This window comes from Protopterus annectens, chromosome 17.part0 (genome assembly GCF_019279795.1).
Source record: "Protopterus annectens isolate FY-2018-M chromosome 17.part0, PAN1.0, whole genome shotgun sequence".
Classification (NCBI taxonomy): domain Eukaryota; kingdom Metazoa; phylum Chordata; order Ceratodontiformes; family Protopteridae; genus Protopterus; species Protopterus annectens.
Window position 1 is genome coordinate 631,438,304 of NC_056751.1, and position 17,553 is coordinate 631,455,856.

Genomic DNA, 17,553 nt, shown 5'->3' on the forward strand with positions numbered 1-17,553 from the left:
GCCCTGGTGGAATGTGGTCTAATGTTAGATGGTACAGGTTTCCCATGTTGTGTGTAGCAGAACCGGATACAGTGTCCTATCCACTTTGAAGTGGTCTGCTTTGAAATAGCGTTTCCCTGTGATCTTGCAGCATACGATACAAACAACTGTTCAGTTTTTCTGAAAGCTTTTGTTTTGTCCAAATAGAAGCGCAATTGTCTGTGTATGTCCAAGGAATGTAGAATTCTCTCCCCTTTATTCTCGGGATCTGGATAAAATATTGGCAAGTGAATAGTTTGGTTAACAGCCACACTGGATACCACCTTAGGCATAAATGAAGGGCTTGTTCTTAAGGAAACCCTGTCTTGGTGGAAAATCATGAAAGGCTCCACTGCCATTAGTGTCTGTAGTTCTGAGACTCTTCGTGCTGAGGTTATTGCCAGTAGCAGAGCAGTTTTCCATGATATATATTTTAATTCTGCTGAATTGGCTGGCTCAAAAGGAGGTAAAGTGAGTTTTTCCAAGACAAAATTGAGGCCCCAAGTAGAAGTTGGTGCTCTCTGGGGTGGTCTTATGTTTTTAGCCCCTCTGAGGTACTGCTTTAGCAATGGATGAGAGAAAATAGGAGGATCTGTGTTGTAATGAGCCAAAATGGCAGAAGCGTGGATCTTAATGGATGAGAAGGATAGTCCTTTGTCCAGCATCTCAGTTAAGTATTGTAGTATCTGAGGAATGCTAGGGACAAGAGGGTCAAGGCTTTGAGCATGGTTCCAGGCACAGAATCTCTTCCACTTTTCTGAATAAGATTTCCTGGTGCTAGGCCTCCTGGCCTCCAAAATGACAACTGTAACAGCTTTAGATAGAGGTGTTGTCTGTTTGGCTAATGAATCTTCCATGCAGCCAGGGATAAGGTTTTGAGCTGACTGTGCAGGATCTGATTGTTTTGTTGAGTCAGAAGGTGTGGAATTTGAGGCAAAATCCAAGGTGGGCCTTGAGCTAAGTTCTTTAAGATTGGGTACCAATGCTGGCGTGGCCAGTCTGGAGCAATCAGAATCATCTGTGGTTTGTCTTGCCTGCTTTTAGGAGTACCTTTATGAGAGGCAGAGGTGGGAAGGCATAAACGTTTAGGCTTTTCCAGCTGAACGAAAGAGCATCCACTTTCCATGCTTGTGTGTGATAAGTCCTTGTGCAGAATTTTTGTAGTTGGAAACTCAGTGGGAGGCAAAGAGATCTATGTCCGGGCACCCCCATTTTTGCATTATCATGCTGAAAACTTGTGGATTTAATTTCCACTTGTGAGGATCCATGATGTTTCTGCTTAAGTCATCTGCCAGAGTATTTTTCTTTCCTGGCAGGAATTGTGCTTGCAGATGAACTTGATAAGCTATAGCTGTGTTCCTCAAGGTCATGGCTTGTCTGCATAGGGGGTAAGAATGAGTGCCCCCTTACTTATGTACCACATTACTGTGGTGTTGGCTGTCTTTAATAATAATTGTCCTGGATGCAGAAGATCCTTGAAAGCTGTTAGGGTATTTTGTACAGCCAACATCTCTTTTTGATTGATGTGAAGATGCATTTGGTCTGTGGTCAATTTGCCCTGAATACATTTTCCTGCCATGTGTGCTCCCCAGGCGTAATCCGAAGCATCTGTTGTTAAAGTCTGCTTGGCTGTGGGAAGAGTGAAAGGCTGACCCTTGTTGAGGTGACATGCCTGTGCCCACCATTGAAACTCCTGTTGTAGGCAAGGAATTAGTGGTATTACTGTTTCCAAGCTGTGAGAGTGTTGAGTCCAAACACTTTTTAGGTACCATTGTTATTTCCTCATATGCAGTCTGGCATATGGAATTAGTAGAATGCAGGATGCCATGAATCCCAAGGCCTGCAGAATTTTTCTTGCAGGGAATTGGGACTTTGTTGCCATCATTTGAAAGTACTGAGTCAGTTGTCCTTGTTTGTCTGGCATGAGATAAGCCATCTGGGCCGTTGTATTTAAGCTGGCACCCAGGAATATTATCTCTTGTGAGGGCACTAGTTTTGACTTCTTTTTGTTTACTGTGTACCCTAGGCAACTTAACAACTTTTTTACAAAAGCCAGATGCTTTAGAAGAATGTCCTTGCTCTCCACTTGAATCAGGCAGCCGTCCAGGTATGGATATATTTGAATTCCCTTTTGTCTGCAATATGCAATTACTGGTGCCAGGCACTTTGTGAAGACCCTGGGCGCAGTAGATAAGCCAAAGGGCAGTGCAGAGAATTGGTAGTGCATTGAACCAGCTATGAATCTGAGGTATCGTCTGCAATTTTGTCTGATAGGGACATGCAGGTATGCCTCTTTGAGGTCCAAAGTAACAAGCCAAGCTTTCTTGCCCAACATGGGAAGAAGCTGCTGTAGTGTCAACATTTTGAATTTCGGAACATCCAGGTAAGTATTTAGAGTGGAAAGGCCTAGTATGGGTCTCCAGGCTTTGTCCTTTCTGGGGACCAGGAAGAGTCTTGAGTAAAATCCTTGCCCTTGTTCCTGCTGTGGTACTTTTTGAATAGCTCTTATGTCCATGAGGGCTGTAATTTGTTTTTGTGCCTCTGCCCATTGATTGTGTGGCAGGTCTGGCATACCTTTTAGCCAAGGTAAAGTGTGAAAGTGGAACCTGTAACCTTGAGACACAATATTCAGCACCCATTTGTCTTGGGTGATTGCTTGCCAGTTTTGTGAAAAAAGTGCTAGTTTCCCCCCTAAGGGAGCTGCCAAAAGGGAAGAGTTTGGCATTGGAAGGGGGAAGTCATTGGGACGGTTTCCTGTAAGGTTGTGACTTGTCCTCACCTCCTTTTGGGGTTGAAGCACCCAACTGTCGTGGTCTGTAAGAGCCTTGGGGCCGAGATCTGCCTCTTGGGTGTCTGTATCTGCCTCTTTGTGGCCTATCTGACACTGGAAAGGACCAATTTTTCATAGGCCAATTCCTGCTAAATCTTGGTGGCTGTACCTGTAAGAAATCCTTCACTGTTTGCATAGATTTTGCCTTTTCCTCCATTTTCTTTAATACCTCTTCTGCCTTAACACCAAATAAAATATCTTGCTGTAAAGGAGCATCCAATAATTTTGCCTTAACATGATCTGGTAAGCTTTGTTCCTTTAACCAAGCATGCCTTTGAATTACAGATCCTGTAACTGCTGCTCTACAAGAAGCTTCTAATGAATCAAAACCACATTGCAAAGTATGCTTTCCCACTTGTTCAGCTGCATGCAATAAATCCTGCATTTCCTTAAAATCAGGTTGTTCTGCACTTGTACTCATGTTCTGTTTTAACTGAGACAGTAAATATTGTTGATATTTAAGCATGTGAAACTGGCAGTTTAAAGCCCTTACTGCTAAAGTTGCAGAGGTGTAAACTTTCTTCCCCCATCTGTCTAATGCACTGGAATCCCTGTCCGAGGGAACTGGATTTTTAGCAGTGGAGGCCTTTACGCCTTTGGGACCCTGGGAAACAGTTTCTGGGTCAGCAGCAGGGTTTTTATAAAGCAATTTGTGAGAGTCAGGTACTCTGTAGTACCTGTCTGGCTTGACTGGAGCAGGGGGTAAAGAATCTGGATTTAAACTGGATTCAGAGAACACATCGAACACAATATCCAACACTGGTGGAATAGCAAGGGGCCTGTGTTGAGGCAATAAAAGAAAGTCTCTGAGCTTTTTCTTGGATTCTTGGATTCTGAATAATCCTGACTTTCCCAATGGAAATGCTCCCTCATGGTATGTAAAGTTTCCCCAAAAGAATAATCCTCAGGAGGAGAGGCTGAAGGGATAGGTTCTTCAGCATCAGAGTCCTCATAGGGGGGTAGAGAGTATCCCTGGTCTGAAGAGGAATCAAAGAAAATGGAAACCTGATCAGAGGAATCATAGTCTGTATCCTGCCTAGGCCTTTTATCAGGAGGGGGATGGGAACCCCTGATCAGAGTAATTAAGTCTTTGGCCATTTTGAGCATCTGCTTTTTAGGCATGGAGGCCTGTCCAGGAGAATACTGTACTTGCTTCTTTGTCTTTAATGTAGTTTTAGACTTGGCTGTAGATGCAATGGTAAGTTGTGAAGGTCTGAAAACACCCTCAGAAGCCGATGCCTGCTCAGCGGCTCTGGAACCATCTGAAGGGTTAGTCTCCGTAGGCCAAACACCTTGAGTTATCCAGAGACCTAGGCAACTCCACATGGGAGTCGGTTGCGGCCTGTGGCTCTGAGGTAGCGGGTGTCAGGGGCTGCGAAAGCGCCTCACTGAGAACCGGCGACTGGCCTAGAAGAGGCTTCGTCAGTTTTGGGCCTCGGATGCCTGTCCTTATCCTTATCTTTGCGTTTTTTATGAATTCCAGTAGTCGGTTGTTCCGACGGCATGGTATAATTAAACCTTCAGCCAAAGTAATGGCGAGCAAAATCAAACCGATGTTTAATAGTGCGTTTGTTAAATCTAGCACAAAACCGGCAACTAGTGACATCGTGATCTGGACCTAGGCATGGAATACAGTAAGAATGAAAATCCTTATGAGGTATTTGCTTCCCACAAGAAATACAATTATTAACTTTTACTGACATCGGTCTGAGACAAGAAAAAGTTTCCCCAATGGGGTACTTAGCTTTATTGAAGACTTCGGTTCTGAAAATCATAAATGATACCTCAGGAGTCGGCCGACCGGCACTTGCGAACTGCTTTTGCTTCGGGCACCGCGCGGCAAGAAAGACTGAAGAAAATGGCGTCGGCTGCTTCTTATATACCCCTGATGCACTGACGTCAGGGAGGAGGCGATAGCAACCGACGCCAGACCAAGACTATGGAACTCTGGCCGACTGCAGGACCACCTGATGGCAGGATAACCCAAGTGTAATGACTGCAGCAGTGAAACACGATGAACATCCCACAGCCTTCTGCACCAAAAGTGAGTGTGCTGCCTGTTGCACCACTGACACTGCTATGCAGACTGAGCCTTGGATTTAAACTCTGCAAATTTAAGACTTCTACTGTGTGACTGGAATCAAAAGAATGCTTCAAACAAACAGCATCTGTTTTTCATCTTGTCCTCTTTATTGAGCTGCCTTTATAAAGCTCTTACTTAATGTTAAGCAATATTTGTGCCACTGCATAGAGGTTAATCATAACATTTAATTCAGATTTTGTTGAAATCTTTGTCAAAGAAGTTTATTTGCCAGACAGATGGGGTTTGTCACAGTGAGAGACCAATCCTCTTTTGGTCATCAGACTTATTTGAGATAGACACATTATTACAGACACCTAGAGCTGAGTGGCCCAGTGGGCTAATGCACTATTTGTAGACAGTGGAACAGTTCCAAAGTCCACAATCCTTGTGCTTCTCATATCCAGCAGTACATTGGTTAGCAATTGGAGGATTCAGACACCATCTATCTGACAGCCAAGTTAATTTGCCATGACAACTTTAAATATATTTTACAACTCAAAAATATATTCTGTAGTACTGCACTTTCAAACATTAGGTAAATAAAAGTGATTTTTTTTTTTTTACAGAAAAAAGTATCTTACCTTCTTGAAGTCTGATGTTTTACCATCTATCTCTGAATGGGCAGTGACAGAAGAGATGGAGGAAATGTTAGAGTGTCGAGAGTAGTTCTGGGTTCCTCTATTCAAGATGCGATTGTTAGACATCAGGTCAGTCCTGTAATGAAAATTGGTGTTCAAAGGCATACAGTAAAACCTGCTGAAGTCTTCTACAGGAAAAATGTATATATATATATGTATATATATATATATATATATATATATATATATATATATATATATATATATATATATATATATACATTTACATACACGCTTCACAACTTTAGTGCCATGGAAGAAAGCAGCATATACTGGGAAACTATACATAAAATATGAGGAGAAAAAACAGCCATCACTGAAAGTTTTTGCTTGGTAATCCCAGGTTATTTGTACAAACTGTAACAGGAGATTTGTGTCCCAATAACCAGAAGTATAATGTCAGAATAAATTACACAGATATGGTTAAAAAAATCCATGGCAAGCACCAAGAGGGAAGAGAGTTTTATTTTGCTTGTTAACCAGGTGAGACCTTTTTCAGTCATAATTTAGATCCTAAACTTTTTTCCCTTACTAAATTTAAATATTACACACACATATGAGTATTTTTTATAATCAAAACTCCCAAATGCCAACTGTTTTGTCAACACACTTTTGTTAACAAAAAAGATGGCCAACAGATGTGCGAGACTGACAATTCCTGGAGTTGGAGAATATGCCCTTAATCTGAGGATTGTGAGATTTTGGAGTTAGTATATATAATTAGCAGGTCAGAGTACAGGGGACTTCACACATCCCTGCAAAAAAAAGTATTTCTGCTTTGCATGGTCCAAGATTGTGCCTCAGGGCATGTATGTTAGGGTGACTCTTATTTTTTCCCCAAACTTTTGTGGTCGATGTTTTCAGTGATTAACTTCAGTGGCACGCGTGCACCCATTCTCCTGTCTCTCGATATATATTTATACCTACAAGGTAAAAATGCATACAGGTCTAGGAGACTCTCAATCAAGTACAAGGAATTGAGGACACCAGATAAATCCACCAGCAAGATCTTTATTGAGCACTTTCGTCTGCCTGTAACATTAGGCTTCTTCAGAATAAGTTAAACAGATAAGTTTAAATAAAAAATAAAAAAAACACATGACAAACCAGATCCAATAGAAAACAACACATTAAAATTCTGAATTGACAATTAATAGGCAATCCATAAAAGCACTTCTTCCAAAGCCTCTTTTTTCTCTCTAAAGAGCATAGGAGCATAATTTTAAATAGTGTCCTATACTTACATGTTCATTTAAACCTGGTAATGTATGGGCATTGAGTTGTATTTGCTAGCATAATTCCTTAAACTCTAACAAATCATCCCATGGCCCTCCTTACAGGTCTTTTTTCAGCCCTTCCAAGACAATAAATTTGAAATTGTGGGTAGGATGGCCTTTCAAGATGTTTATTTAAAGGCTTTCATAGGTAGATACTAGGCTATCTGCCCTAGGGCATTTATAAGCCTAGCCAGAGTGTATTTGGCTTCCGCCTCCCTATTAGATTAGCCTACTGTGCCTCTGTAAAGTAGGTCACAGAAGGTACCCTTTTAAGATAAGTTTACTGTGCCTCTGTCTAGCAGGGACACAGAAGAGATCCCAGGGGTGAATTTGCGATTTCCCATCCACGTGTCCAGATTTCGCTTGAAGAGGGTCAGTGAGGGGTTATGTCTAACATGAATTGGGATTCTATTCCAGAGTGATGGGAGCCTCTGGGAAATGAATCTGTCCCTCCAGCATGTCCTATTTATTTTTGTGCTGAGGTTTAGGTCCCTGGAGCGTGTAGCTCTAAGGGACTTGGATTTTTTGAAGTGGAGCATGTCCATTAATTCTGGGTTTGACATGGCTTTGTACGTCAGGCATAGATCGCCTCTGAGTAGGCGGTAAGCAACTGAGTAGAGCTGGAGTTTCTTTAGTCGAGCTGCATAGGACATCTGTTTGTAGCCCATGATCCTCTTGGTGAGGCACTTTTGGGGTCTCTCCAGTTGCTGCAGGTGTCGGGTAAGGTACATCCCAAAGGGGGCATTGTATTCAATTATGGGCCTGATGAGTGACGAGTAGAGGGGCACAATGACCTCTCGATCTACATGCGAACCCTTTCGTGATAAGGTGGGCTATATAGAAGGTCTTTCTAACCACTTTGGCAATGTGATTATCAAAGGAGAGATTACTATCTACGTTGTTCCCCAAATCTCTAATTATTTCTTCCGTACTTAATGGATTACCACCTATGTGGTAATTTGTGGGCACCTTGTTTTTCCCAAAGGGGATGACTATGCACTTTTTAGCATTTAGCTTGAAGCCATGGCTCTGGCACCAGGCATCCGTCTCTGTGAGACCCTTTTGGAGGATGCTTGTGTCAGCTGGAGATTCGATTATGGCCCCCAGTTTGCAGTCATCTGCGAACTTTGTCAGCCATAATCCCCCATGTTAGCCTGAACCTCAGAGAAGTATATACCGAACAAGAGAGGTCCCAGAACTGAGCCCTGTGGGGCACCACTTGTAACTGGTTTGGATAGGAACATGGCACCTGTGATTCTAACCATGTGGGTTCTATCTCTGAGCCAGTTTGCAACCCATCTTGTGATATAGGGGTTGATATTTAAGCTGGTAAGCTTATTTATGATGCCCAAGTGGCATATTGTGTCGAAGGCTTTTGCGAGGTCCAGGTAGGCTGTGTGGACTACCTTGCCCTCATCTATGGCTTTGGTAACTGTTGGGTAGGGTCCAGTGTCTGGAGGCTCCCAATGTCTTTGTTTACGAGTTCCATGATAATACGCTCCATAGCTTTACAGACCAGACTAGTCAGGCTTATGGGGCGATAGTTTCTGGGGTCCGTTGTGGCACCACCTTTGTGGAGTGGGACCACTGTAGCTGTACGCCATTCTTTGGGTACATATTCTGTAATAAGACTAAGTTTGAACAGTGACTTAATGTGAGGGTTCAGTTCTTCTTGGAGCTCGTGTAAGACACAGCCTGGGACACCGTCCAGTCCCATAGATGCTGTGTTTTTTGCTTTGGAGAGGGCAGCTTTCACCTGTGCATCTGTGATGTCAGGGAGGTTACTTTCAGTTGGGATAGGCATTTGCTCCTTTGGGGGGGAAGGGGGAGGAGTTTGTCCTGAATCTGTTTGCCAGGATGTTGGCTATGTCTGTAGGTTCGGTATATTTTGTACCGTTATGCAACAATTCAGAGCATATCTGGGAGTTTCCGCCCATGTTCCTGACATAACTAAAGAAGGCCTTGTGATTATCTTTAGTGTCTAGGGCAATTTTTCTTTCAAAACTGGCCTTTGATGATTTTATGAGGGATCGAAGTTTCTTGCTAATACTGATCAGAGATGCCTTCCCTTTTTGGGATTTTGCTCTGTCATGTAGTAGCTTCCTCCTTCTGTTGTATAGCTTATTTATGGCCGGGGTCCACCAGACCGGTCTTCTGTTTTTGGAGGAGTGAGTCTTGGTTTTATTTGGGATAGCACGATCCATGCATTCCTGCAGGTGCTCATAGAATGCATTTGTAAAGGATTCTGCGGATTGGGCTGTATTATCCTCTGGCCCAGGGGCTTTGAAGGATTCCACCTCAGTCTTGAGAAGTGCAATATTCTTATTCCTTATGTCCCTAATATGTTCGTATGTTCTCTTCTTCCTTTTGTCTTTCCTATATAAAAAACACTACATTGACAGCATACAGAGGCATAAACTACTCTAACGGAGTTGCAATTATAATTACCTTTATAGTTTCATAGGTTGGTACTAGGCTATTGGCCCTAGGGCCTATACAAGCCTAGCCATAACAATTCCCAGGCTATTTCTTCCCACACAATTTACCTCCCTGGACCCCTGTCTAGCAGGGTGACTGACGTGATCCCCGGGGTGAATTTCCTTTCTCCCATCCAATCGTCAAGGTTCCTTTTGAAGAGGGCCAAAGAGGCACTCTGCTTGACATGTATGGGCAGTCTATTCCAGAGTCTCGGGAGTCTCTGGGTCAGGAACCTATCCCTCCAGCATGTTTTGTTTATTGTGATGACAAGATTTAGATCCCTGGAGCGTGTGGCTCTGAGAGATTGGGATTTCTTTAAGTGTAGCATGTCCAACAGCTCTGGGTTTGACATGGCCTTGTATGTTAAGCGCCTCGGAATAGACGATATGCAACAGAGTATAGCTGGAGTTTTTTTAAGGCGGTCAGCATAGGGCATCTGCTTTAGGCCTGTGATTCCTTTAGTGAGGTATTTTTGCGGCCTTTCCAGTTGTTGCAGATGTCTTGAGAGGTACATAACAAATGGGGCACTGTATTCTATAACGGGTCTAATGAGAGATGAGTACAGTGGGACAATGACCTCCTGGTTTCAGGAATTTTTGTTGCACCATTGAGAATTTAGTAATGAAGTAGACATCCTGGTGACTTTTATGAACACTGTTTTGAGAAAAAAAAATTTGTCTTTTTCGAAGGACGATTTTTTTTTTACAGAAAACGGGAGTAGCGATAGTGGCTATTTGTGCCCCATTTTTGCAAATATAGTCATGCTTATGTAGGAAAAGAAATTCCTTTTTACTTCACAATACATTACAAAATGGAGTCTATATTTACATTACCTAGACTATTTTTTGTTTGGATTGGTGACAGTACTGATATTACTAATTTTCTAGACTATATTAATTACAACCTTCTTAAAATTTACTTCTAACTATAGTAGAGAGATAACTAACTACTTGGATGTAGAAATTACTAAAGATGAAGAACAACTATGCTTTTCTAGCAACATCTATAGGAAACCCACCTATTGTAAAAGCCTTTTGCACTACTGTAGTTATCACCCAGAGCAGGTTAAAAAAGGTATTGTCAAAGGACAATTTGTAAAGCTAGCTCGTATGGTCACAAGTGACAAGAGTTTTTTTGAACAAAGTGGGGTCCTGACTGACATGTTTTTATCTAAAGAATACCCCCAGAATTTGATAAAAAGAGTGCAGGAAGAAATTCTGACTAAGAGGAATAAAGGGATTATTTTTCCTTTGCTAAGTAGTAAGCAAACTCACTGTCATGATGACTTAAACATTGTCAGGGACGGGGTTACACGAGATTATACTTGTTCATTTATTACGAAGTTTAGTTCTGACCACCAAGAAATTTGCAATATTTTGAAAAAGAACTGGCAAATTTTTGGTGGACAAGAAGGGTTAATGGAGAAATTTGGTTTTGAACCACACTTTGTTTTTAGGATTGGTTCTACGATTAAAAATATGCTAGAAGGGAGCATTAACAACTATGACAGAAAAGGGAACATGAGATGATGTGGCTTTTGCTCGCAGTGTATTTTTATATTATGAATACTAATAAAATAAGCGTCAACAAGACCACTATAAGACTTAAAGGTAATTATAACTGCAACTCTGTTGGAGTAGTTTATGCTGCATATGCTGTCAATGTAGTGGTTTTTATATAGGAAAGACAAAAAGACTTAGAACATACGAACATATTAGGGACATAAGGAATAAGAATATTAACAACGTCTTGTATAAACATCTTGAAAGGCATCTCACCCACAATTTCATATTTGTTGTCTTGGAAGGGCTGAAATAAAGACCTGCAAGGAAGGAAATGGGATGATTTGTTAGAGTTTAAGAAATTATGCTGGCAAATACAACTCAATGCCTATACATTACTGGGTTTAAATGAACATGCAAGTATAGGAAGCTGTTTAAAAATACTCCTATGCTCTTTAGAGAGAGAAAAAGAGGCTTTGGGGAAGTCCTTTTATGGTTTGTCTATTAATTGTGAATTAGGAATTTTAATGTGTTGTTTTCTATTGGATCTGGTTTGTCATGTGCTTTTTATTTTTTTTTTATTTAAACTTATCTGTTTTTTAACTTATTCTGAAGAACTCTAATGTTATAGGCAGACGAAAGAGCTCAATAAAGATCTTGCTGGTGGATTTATCTAGTGTACTCAATTCCTTGTACGTGATTGAGAGTCTCCTGGACCTGTGTGCATTTTTACCTTGTTGGCTGTTTATTTTGTGGTCCTATACAAGTATATCTATATATATATATATATATATATATATATATATATATATATATAATGCACTTCATTTAGCTGCAGGGGAAATCTGTACCGAAAAGCAGATTAACTGGTTAATTACAAAAGCAAATATATGCTCTGGTTCTCACTAAACTGCTATATTCTTCAAATATAATTTTTCAGTAGCTGTCCTAGACTGGTTGGTAAACTTGTTAGGTCAGAAAAGTCAAGGAAACAGTATCTACTGCAACTCCAGCTCTCTGAAAAAGCAGGTTATTCTTTAGATAAACTGTTCTACTCATCCAACAGGCTGCCCATCAGAAATCTTCAGCAATGAATATCAGGGTCCAGCCTTTTATGTTTGATCTGGCAAATGCATGTTCAGTGGTCTAGGTCACAGGAATGCAAATATCCTAGATATAAGACTACCTAAACCAAGCAAGCAACCTGAGATGCTGCTACTCTTGTAAAGTCAGGCCTGAATTGTCTTGGCAAAATCTTCCCAGTTTACTGAGTAAATAACTCCTGATGGGGGTGGAGTGTAAGTATGTAAAAGGTGTGTGTGTGTGTGTGTGTGTGTGTGTGTGTGTGTGTGTGTAGTACAAATGCTACCACGTCTTGGAGTGTTATGAGGCACAAGCCCAAAGGGAGAGTACGTTACAGTCCTTGTGCATGCAGTCATTTTTTTTTACCTTGCATACCCTCTCTTACTGCACTTATAAACTAGACATATTTTTTTGCAGTCTGAATTTTAAATTTAGTTTATGTACTCTTTTTAGGAACTATGTCAAACCAGTGTGCGCTGTTCTAACATTCTACCTCAAATCACACTTTGCAGGCATTTTTTTATAAATTGAATTTTGAATCCAAGTTGCACAAATTCAGTGTCACGTTTCATGTGCTGGTGGACCATACATGGCATATTGAAAATTTGAGCTCAGACTGTTAAGGTTTGGTAGAGTTGTGGGAAACTATCTGAAATAATGCAAAGAAGGCTTATTCTTGTTTAACTGCTTTCTAGTGGAGCTTTTGTACTTAAACTTTCCATTTTAAAAGCTTTTGTTTAAGGACCTTCCCACTTACATTTTATTGTAGTTTCTCTTTCATTTTGTTGAAGATGTGGAAACTTGCTGCATAGTTTTCTTCCATTGTAGGTCAGAACTACATTACTGCTGAGAGAAAAAGTGGCTACCAGTAAGTTTCTAAAGGCTGTGATGACAACAATGATGTAGAGATCATTGACTTTATTTGAGGTGTAGGTAGCTGCATCTGTTTTCTACAATGTATGGAATACATTTGATGCACAGGAAAAGAACTGACCATCCAAGGGTGCTACAAGTCCTAAACCCAGAGGCAAACAACCTTATAATCTCTGGAAGGTTTACTAAGTTCTTACTGAACCTACAGCCAAGGAAACCATTAAGAAGCTCAGCTACCCAATATCAGTGGGAGATTAAAACCCTACACATCTCTCAAAAAATCTGCAAACACCTATTCAGTCATCCAGACTAGTTTTAAAGCTTGCCAGGAAAGCACTCTGCTTGACAGACATGGAGAGCATATACCATTATGCTTGGTTATACACATATCACTCTACATGGTATTGCTATTGTGGTAATACAGGTTTAGGTCTCTAAAAATTCAAAATGTAGGGTCACTTGTAGCACATTAGCATACCTCTCAAACTCTCAGTGCAAGAAATATGGTCAAAGCCAGAAAAAAATGTGCTTGTTGGGGGCGGGGAGACCCAAAAATAGAGAGAGATTTTAAATATTGCTCCTATAAACTTAGGAAGTTGCTAGAATGACAGATTTTACATTATTATATATTTTCTGGAGGATATAAAGTCTAAACCAAAATGTCTGTTATTTAGCACTATTTAGTGACTTCAATCCTCAAGGACTGATTTGCTAGAAAATGACAAATTTTACGAGGAACACTAAAAATAAGAGTCAAACATCTGGACATTGTACGAAAATTTGGACAGTTGAGAGGAATGCACATTAGGCTAAAGAGATCACCCCTTTGGAGCCTACAGTAGACTGAGTAAATGGATATGGATTTCAGTCTGAGTGGCTAAGTGTACTAAAACTTCAGATCTTTCTGGCACATAATCATTTTAAGGCTTTGTGAGCTAGACACTGAAAAGGGCATATTCAATGACAGGCCTGATAGGAGAGGAATAAAGTGAGACTGTAACTTCTCAGAAGTTTGAAAATATTCCACAAAGGGCAAGTTGTGTAAGGTAGAAGGATTTTCCAACCATGACAAAGATATGGTGGTCAGTGGAGAGTTTGTTGGCAAAATAGGTACCAGTGTCTCTGATGACTAGATTACATTTAAGTGGAAAGTCACCTATATGTTTCTTAGTACCTATATGGTATGTGGTCAAAGTGCTGGTGGACTTACCAACAGAAACTATTCTGCATCTGTTTGGTCTAGCCATTTTGCAATCATCAGCAAACTTAGCCATAATCCCTTGATATGAACTTTCATGTCAAAGGAGTATGGACCAAAGAGGTGGAAGCCCAGTGTTTAGACCTGTGGGGCACCACTAGTGACATTTCTCCAAATAGAGCAAATAACCATAATTGACTGATTGAGTGACAGAACCTGAACTGCTACAGTTGTTTATCCAGAGAGCTACATATAGATTAATGTCAAGATGGGGGAACTTGTCAAAAATCCAAGCATGAAAATATTGTCAAAGGTCTTGGCATGGTCTAAGTAGGCACCATGGGCTGTATATGCCCCTTACATCAGCCTTGATAATTGTCTCAAAGAACTCAAACAGGCTGAGAAGACGCAATCTGCCTTTTTCAATGCCCAGCTATTGTATATCCGTGGATATAAGGTCACCTACAGTGGATATAAAAAGTGTATGCACCCCTGTTAAAATGCCAGGTTTTTGTGATATAAAAAAACGAGACCACAATAAATCCATTTCAAAATTTTTCCCACCTTTAATGTGACCTATAACCTGTACAATTCAACTGAAAAACAAACAAATCTGTTAGGGGAAAATATAAAAAATAAAAAATGTACAATACACTGGTTGCACAAGTGTGCACACCCTTAAACTAATACTTTGTTGTGTGTGCACACCCTTAAACTAATACTTTGTTGAAGCACCTTCTGATTTAATTGCAGCATTCAGTTTTCTTCAATAGGAGTCTATCAGCATGGCACATCTTGATTTGGCAAGATTTGCTCACTCTTCCTTGCAAAAGCGCTCCAAATCTGTCAGATTGTGAGGGCATCTTGTGCACAGCCCTCTTCAGGTCACCCCACAGATTTTCTATTGGATTTAGGTCTGGGCTCTGGCTGGGCCATTTCCAAAACTTTAATTTTCTTCTGGTGAAGCCATTCTTTTGTTGATTTGGATTTATGCTTGGGATCATTGTCGTACTGAAAGGTGAAATTCCCCTTCATCTTCAGCTTTCTAACAGACGCCTGAAGGTTTTGGGCCAAACGTGACTGGTATTTGGAACTGTTCATAATTCCCTCCACCTTGACTAAAGCCCCAGTTCTAGCTGAAGAAAAGTAACCCCAAAGCATGATACTGCCACCACCATGCTTCATCATGGGGATGGTGCAATTTTGGTGATGCGAAGTGTTGCTTTGGCAACAAACATACCTTTTGGAATTGTGGCCAAAAAGTTCAACCTTGGTCTCATCAGACCATAACACATTTTTCCACATGCTTTTGGAGACAATGTATTATTTTACAAATTTTAGCTGGGCCTGGATGTTTTTCTGTGTAATAAAAGGTTTCCGTCTTGCACCCCTACCCCACAGTCCAGACATATGGAGAATATGGGATACTGTTGTCACATGTAGTACACAACCAGTACTTGCCAGAAATTCCTGCAGCTCCTTCAGTATTGCTGCAGGTCTCTTGGCAGCCTCCCTGACCAGTTTTTGTCTTGTTTTTTCATCAATTTTGGAGGGATGGCCAGTTCTTTGCAATGTCACGTTTGTCCCATATTTTCTCCACTTTTTGAGGACTGTCTTCACTATGTTCCATGGTACATCCAATGCTGTGGAAATTTTTTAGCACCCTTCTCCTGACTGATACCTTTCAATAATGAGATCCCTTTGATGCTTTGTAAGCTCTCTGCAAACCATGGCTTTTGCTGTGGCAGGCAACTGAGTAAATGTCAGTAAAATCCTACTAGGACAGCTGAACTTTATTTGGGGTTAATCAGAGTATCTTTAATTGATGGCAGGTGTGTACTCAAGAAGACTGAATGTTGTAATTAAATCAAAAGGTGCTTCAACAAAGTATTAGTTTAAGGGTGTGCACACTTATTGCAACCAGCGTACTGTACATTTTTTATTTTTTATATTTTTTCCCCTAACAGATTTGTTTTTCAACTGAATTGTACAGGTTATAGGTCACATTAATGGTGGGAAAAGTTTTGAAATGATTTATTGTGGTCTCATTTTTTTATATCTCAAAAACCTGGCTTTTTAACAGGGCTGTGTACACTTTTTATATTCACTGTACAGCATTACAAATAGTAACAGTAAGAATAATGGATCTGCAATTCTCAGGCCAGTAGGCAAACCACCATTATTTAAGGCCAACACAACAGCTATTCTCCATACCTCAAACAAATAACGCAGGTTGAAGAGTTACTGGAGGGTTTTTGCTAGATGGGACTTAGCACTTTTCAGCAGACATTAGTAACACTATCAGGACCCACGGAACTGGTACATTTAATTTTGGAAAGTGTGTCAAAAGGACTTTATCAAGGATGATTTCAGAAGGAGAGATGCAAGGGGGGAATAGAAGATCAGACGGGAAGGTTGGTGTGTGGGTTGGGTAAAGTTGGAAGAGAATTTGTCCACAACATTAGCAATATCATTGGGGTCAGAGAAGGAAGTACCATTACAGACAAGTTCAGTACAGAATTGTTAATAACTTACAAACTTCCCAGTATACACATCTCTACATACCTACATCTGTCTCTCTCTCTATATAAAACTATGTATATAGATAAAGCTATATGAACTGATATAGATATTTGGACACCAGCCCTTTAGTTGAATACTCAAAAAAGTGAACATTTGTAACATAAGCACAAATTATTGTAGTCACATGATTGCAGAATACTGGATTTACTTACTAGGATATCATAGTACAGCTGGGATTAGAAATTTGCCCTTTCCCCACTACTGTGTAATCTTGGAGTTGGTATATTTAAGAAGCGGGGGGATGACGGGTGCAGAGGAGCTTGCCCTGGCAAAAAAAAAAAAATGTTTTCAGTATTTTAACTTTTTTAGATGTAGGACTTTGTTACTTTTCGACTTTAGGTTGTGCACTATACATGAAGAAGGCCTTATGGCTGTCTTTTAGATTGGGTGCAGAAGCAGGTTTATAGTCGACCTTGTATTTCCTAATGTTAAACATACAGATCTGACTTTAAATTGCTTTTATAATGATGAACTTGAAATCTTTGACATATGGCCGGGAGTTTTTTTTTTTCATTTTGTTATACAGTTTGTTGACACGGGAGTTCTACCATACGGATTTAGTTTTAAACTTGACAATTTGCAAACATCATATATGTGTGTAGGCTTCAATGTATCTAAGAGGGAGAAAATTTCAAGAGAGGCAGCAGCCTCAGGTAACAAGTTTACATGGCAGCTATACAATTTGTGATCATATACAAGACTGGTAAGCAATAAGCAATTAGTTTTGGAATAATCATGTAGGGGATTTATTACAGCATCACAAAACAGATTTTCAGGAAGAAGGTTACAATGTGATGGTCAGATTTGACCGGTAATGGAACAGGAAGCAGGGTGGTGTAATGGATGATATGTTAGTGAGGACAAAACCTAGAAGACTGACACTTAATGGGCAATGGGTAATTTTGATCAGGTGTACTGTCATTTATGAGTATGAAATCTAAAAATCTCTAGGCAAATTTGTTGGTGGTATTATAAGTTTTCCAGTTTATG

General features: G+C 40.4%; 1 protein-coding gene across 1 annotated transcript in view; it reads right to left on the reverse strand.

The window, feature by feature from the left end:
* LOC122791483 (protein phosphatase 1 regulatory subunit 12A-like) overlaps positions 1-17,553 on the reverse strand; it is a 1,771,856-nt gene that overhangs the window by 113,989 nt on the left and 1,640,314 nt on the right. Inside the window, exon 21 of the mRNA XM_044059226.1 lies at positions 5,513-5,645. Within this exon, the coding sequence (XP_043915161.1) occupies positions 5,513-5,645 (133 nt within the window). The remainder of the gene's footprint in view (positions 1-5,512; positions 5,646-17,553) is intronic.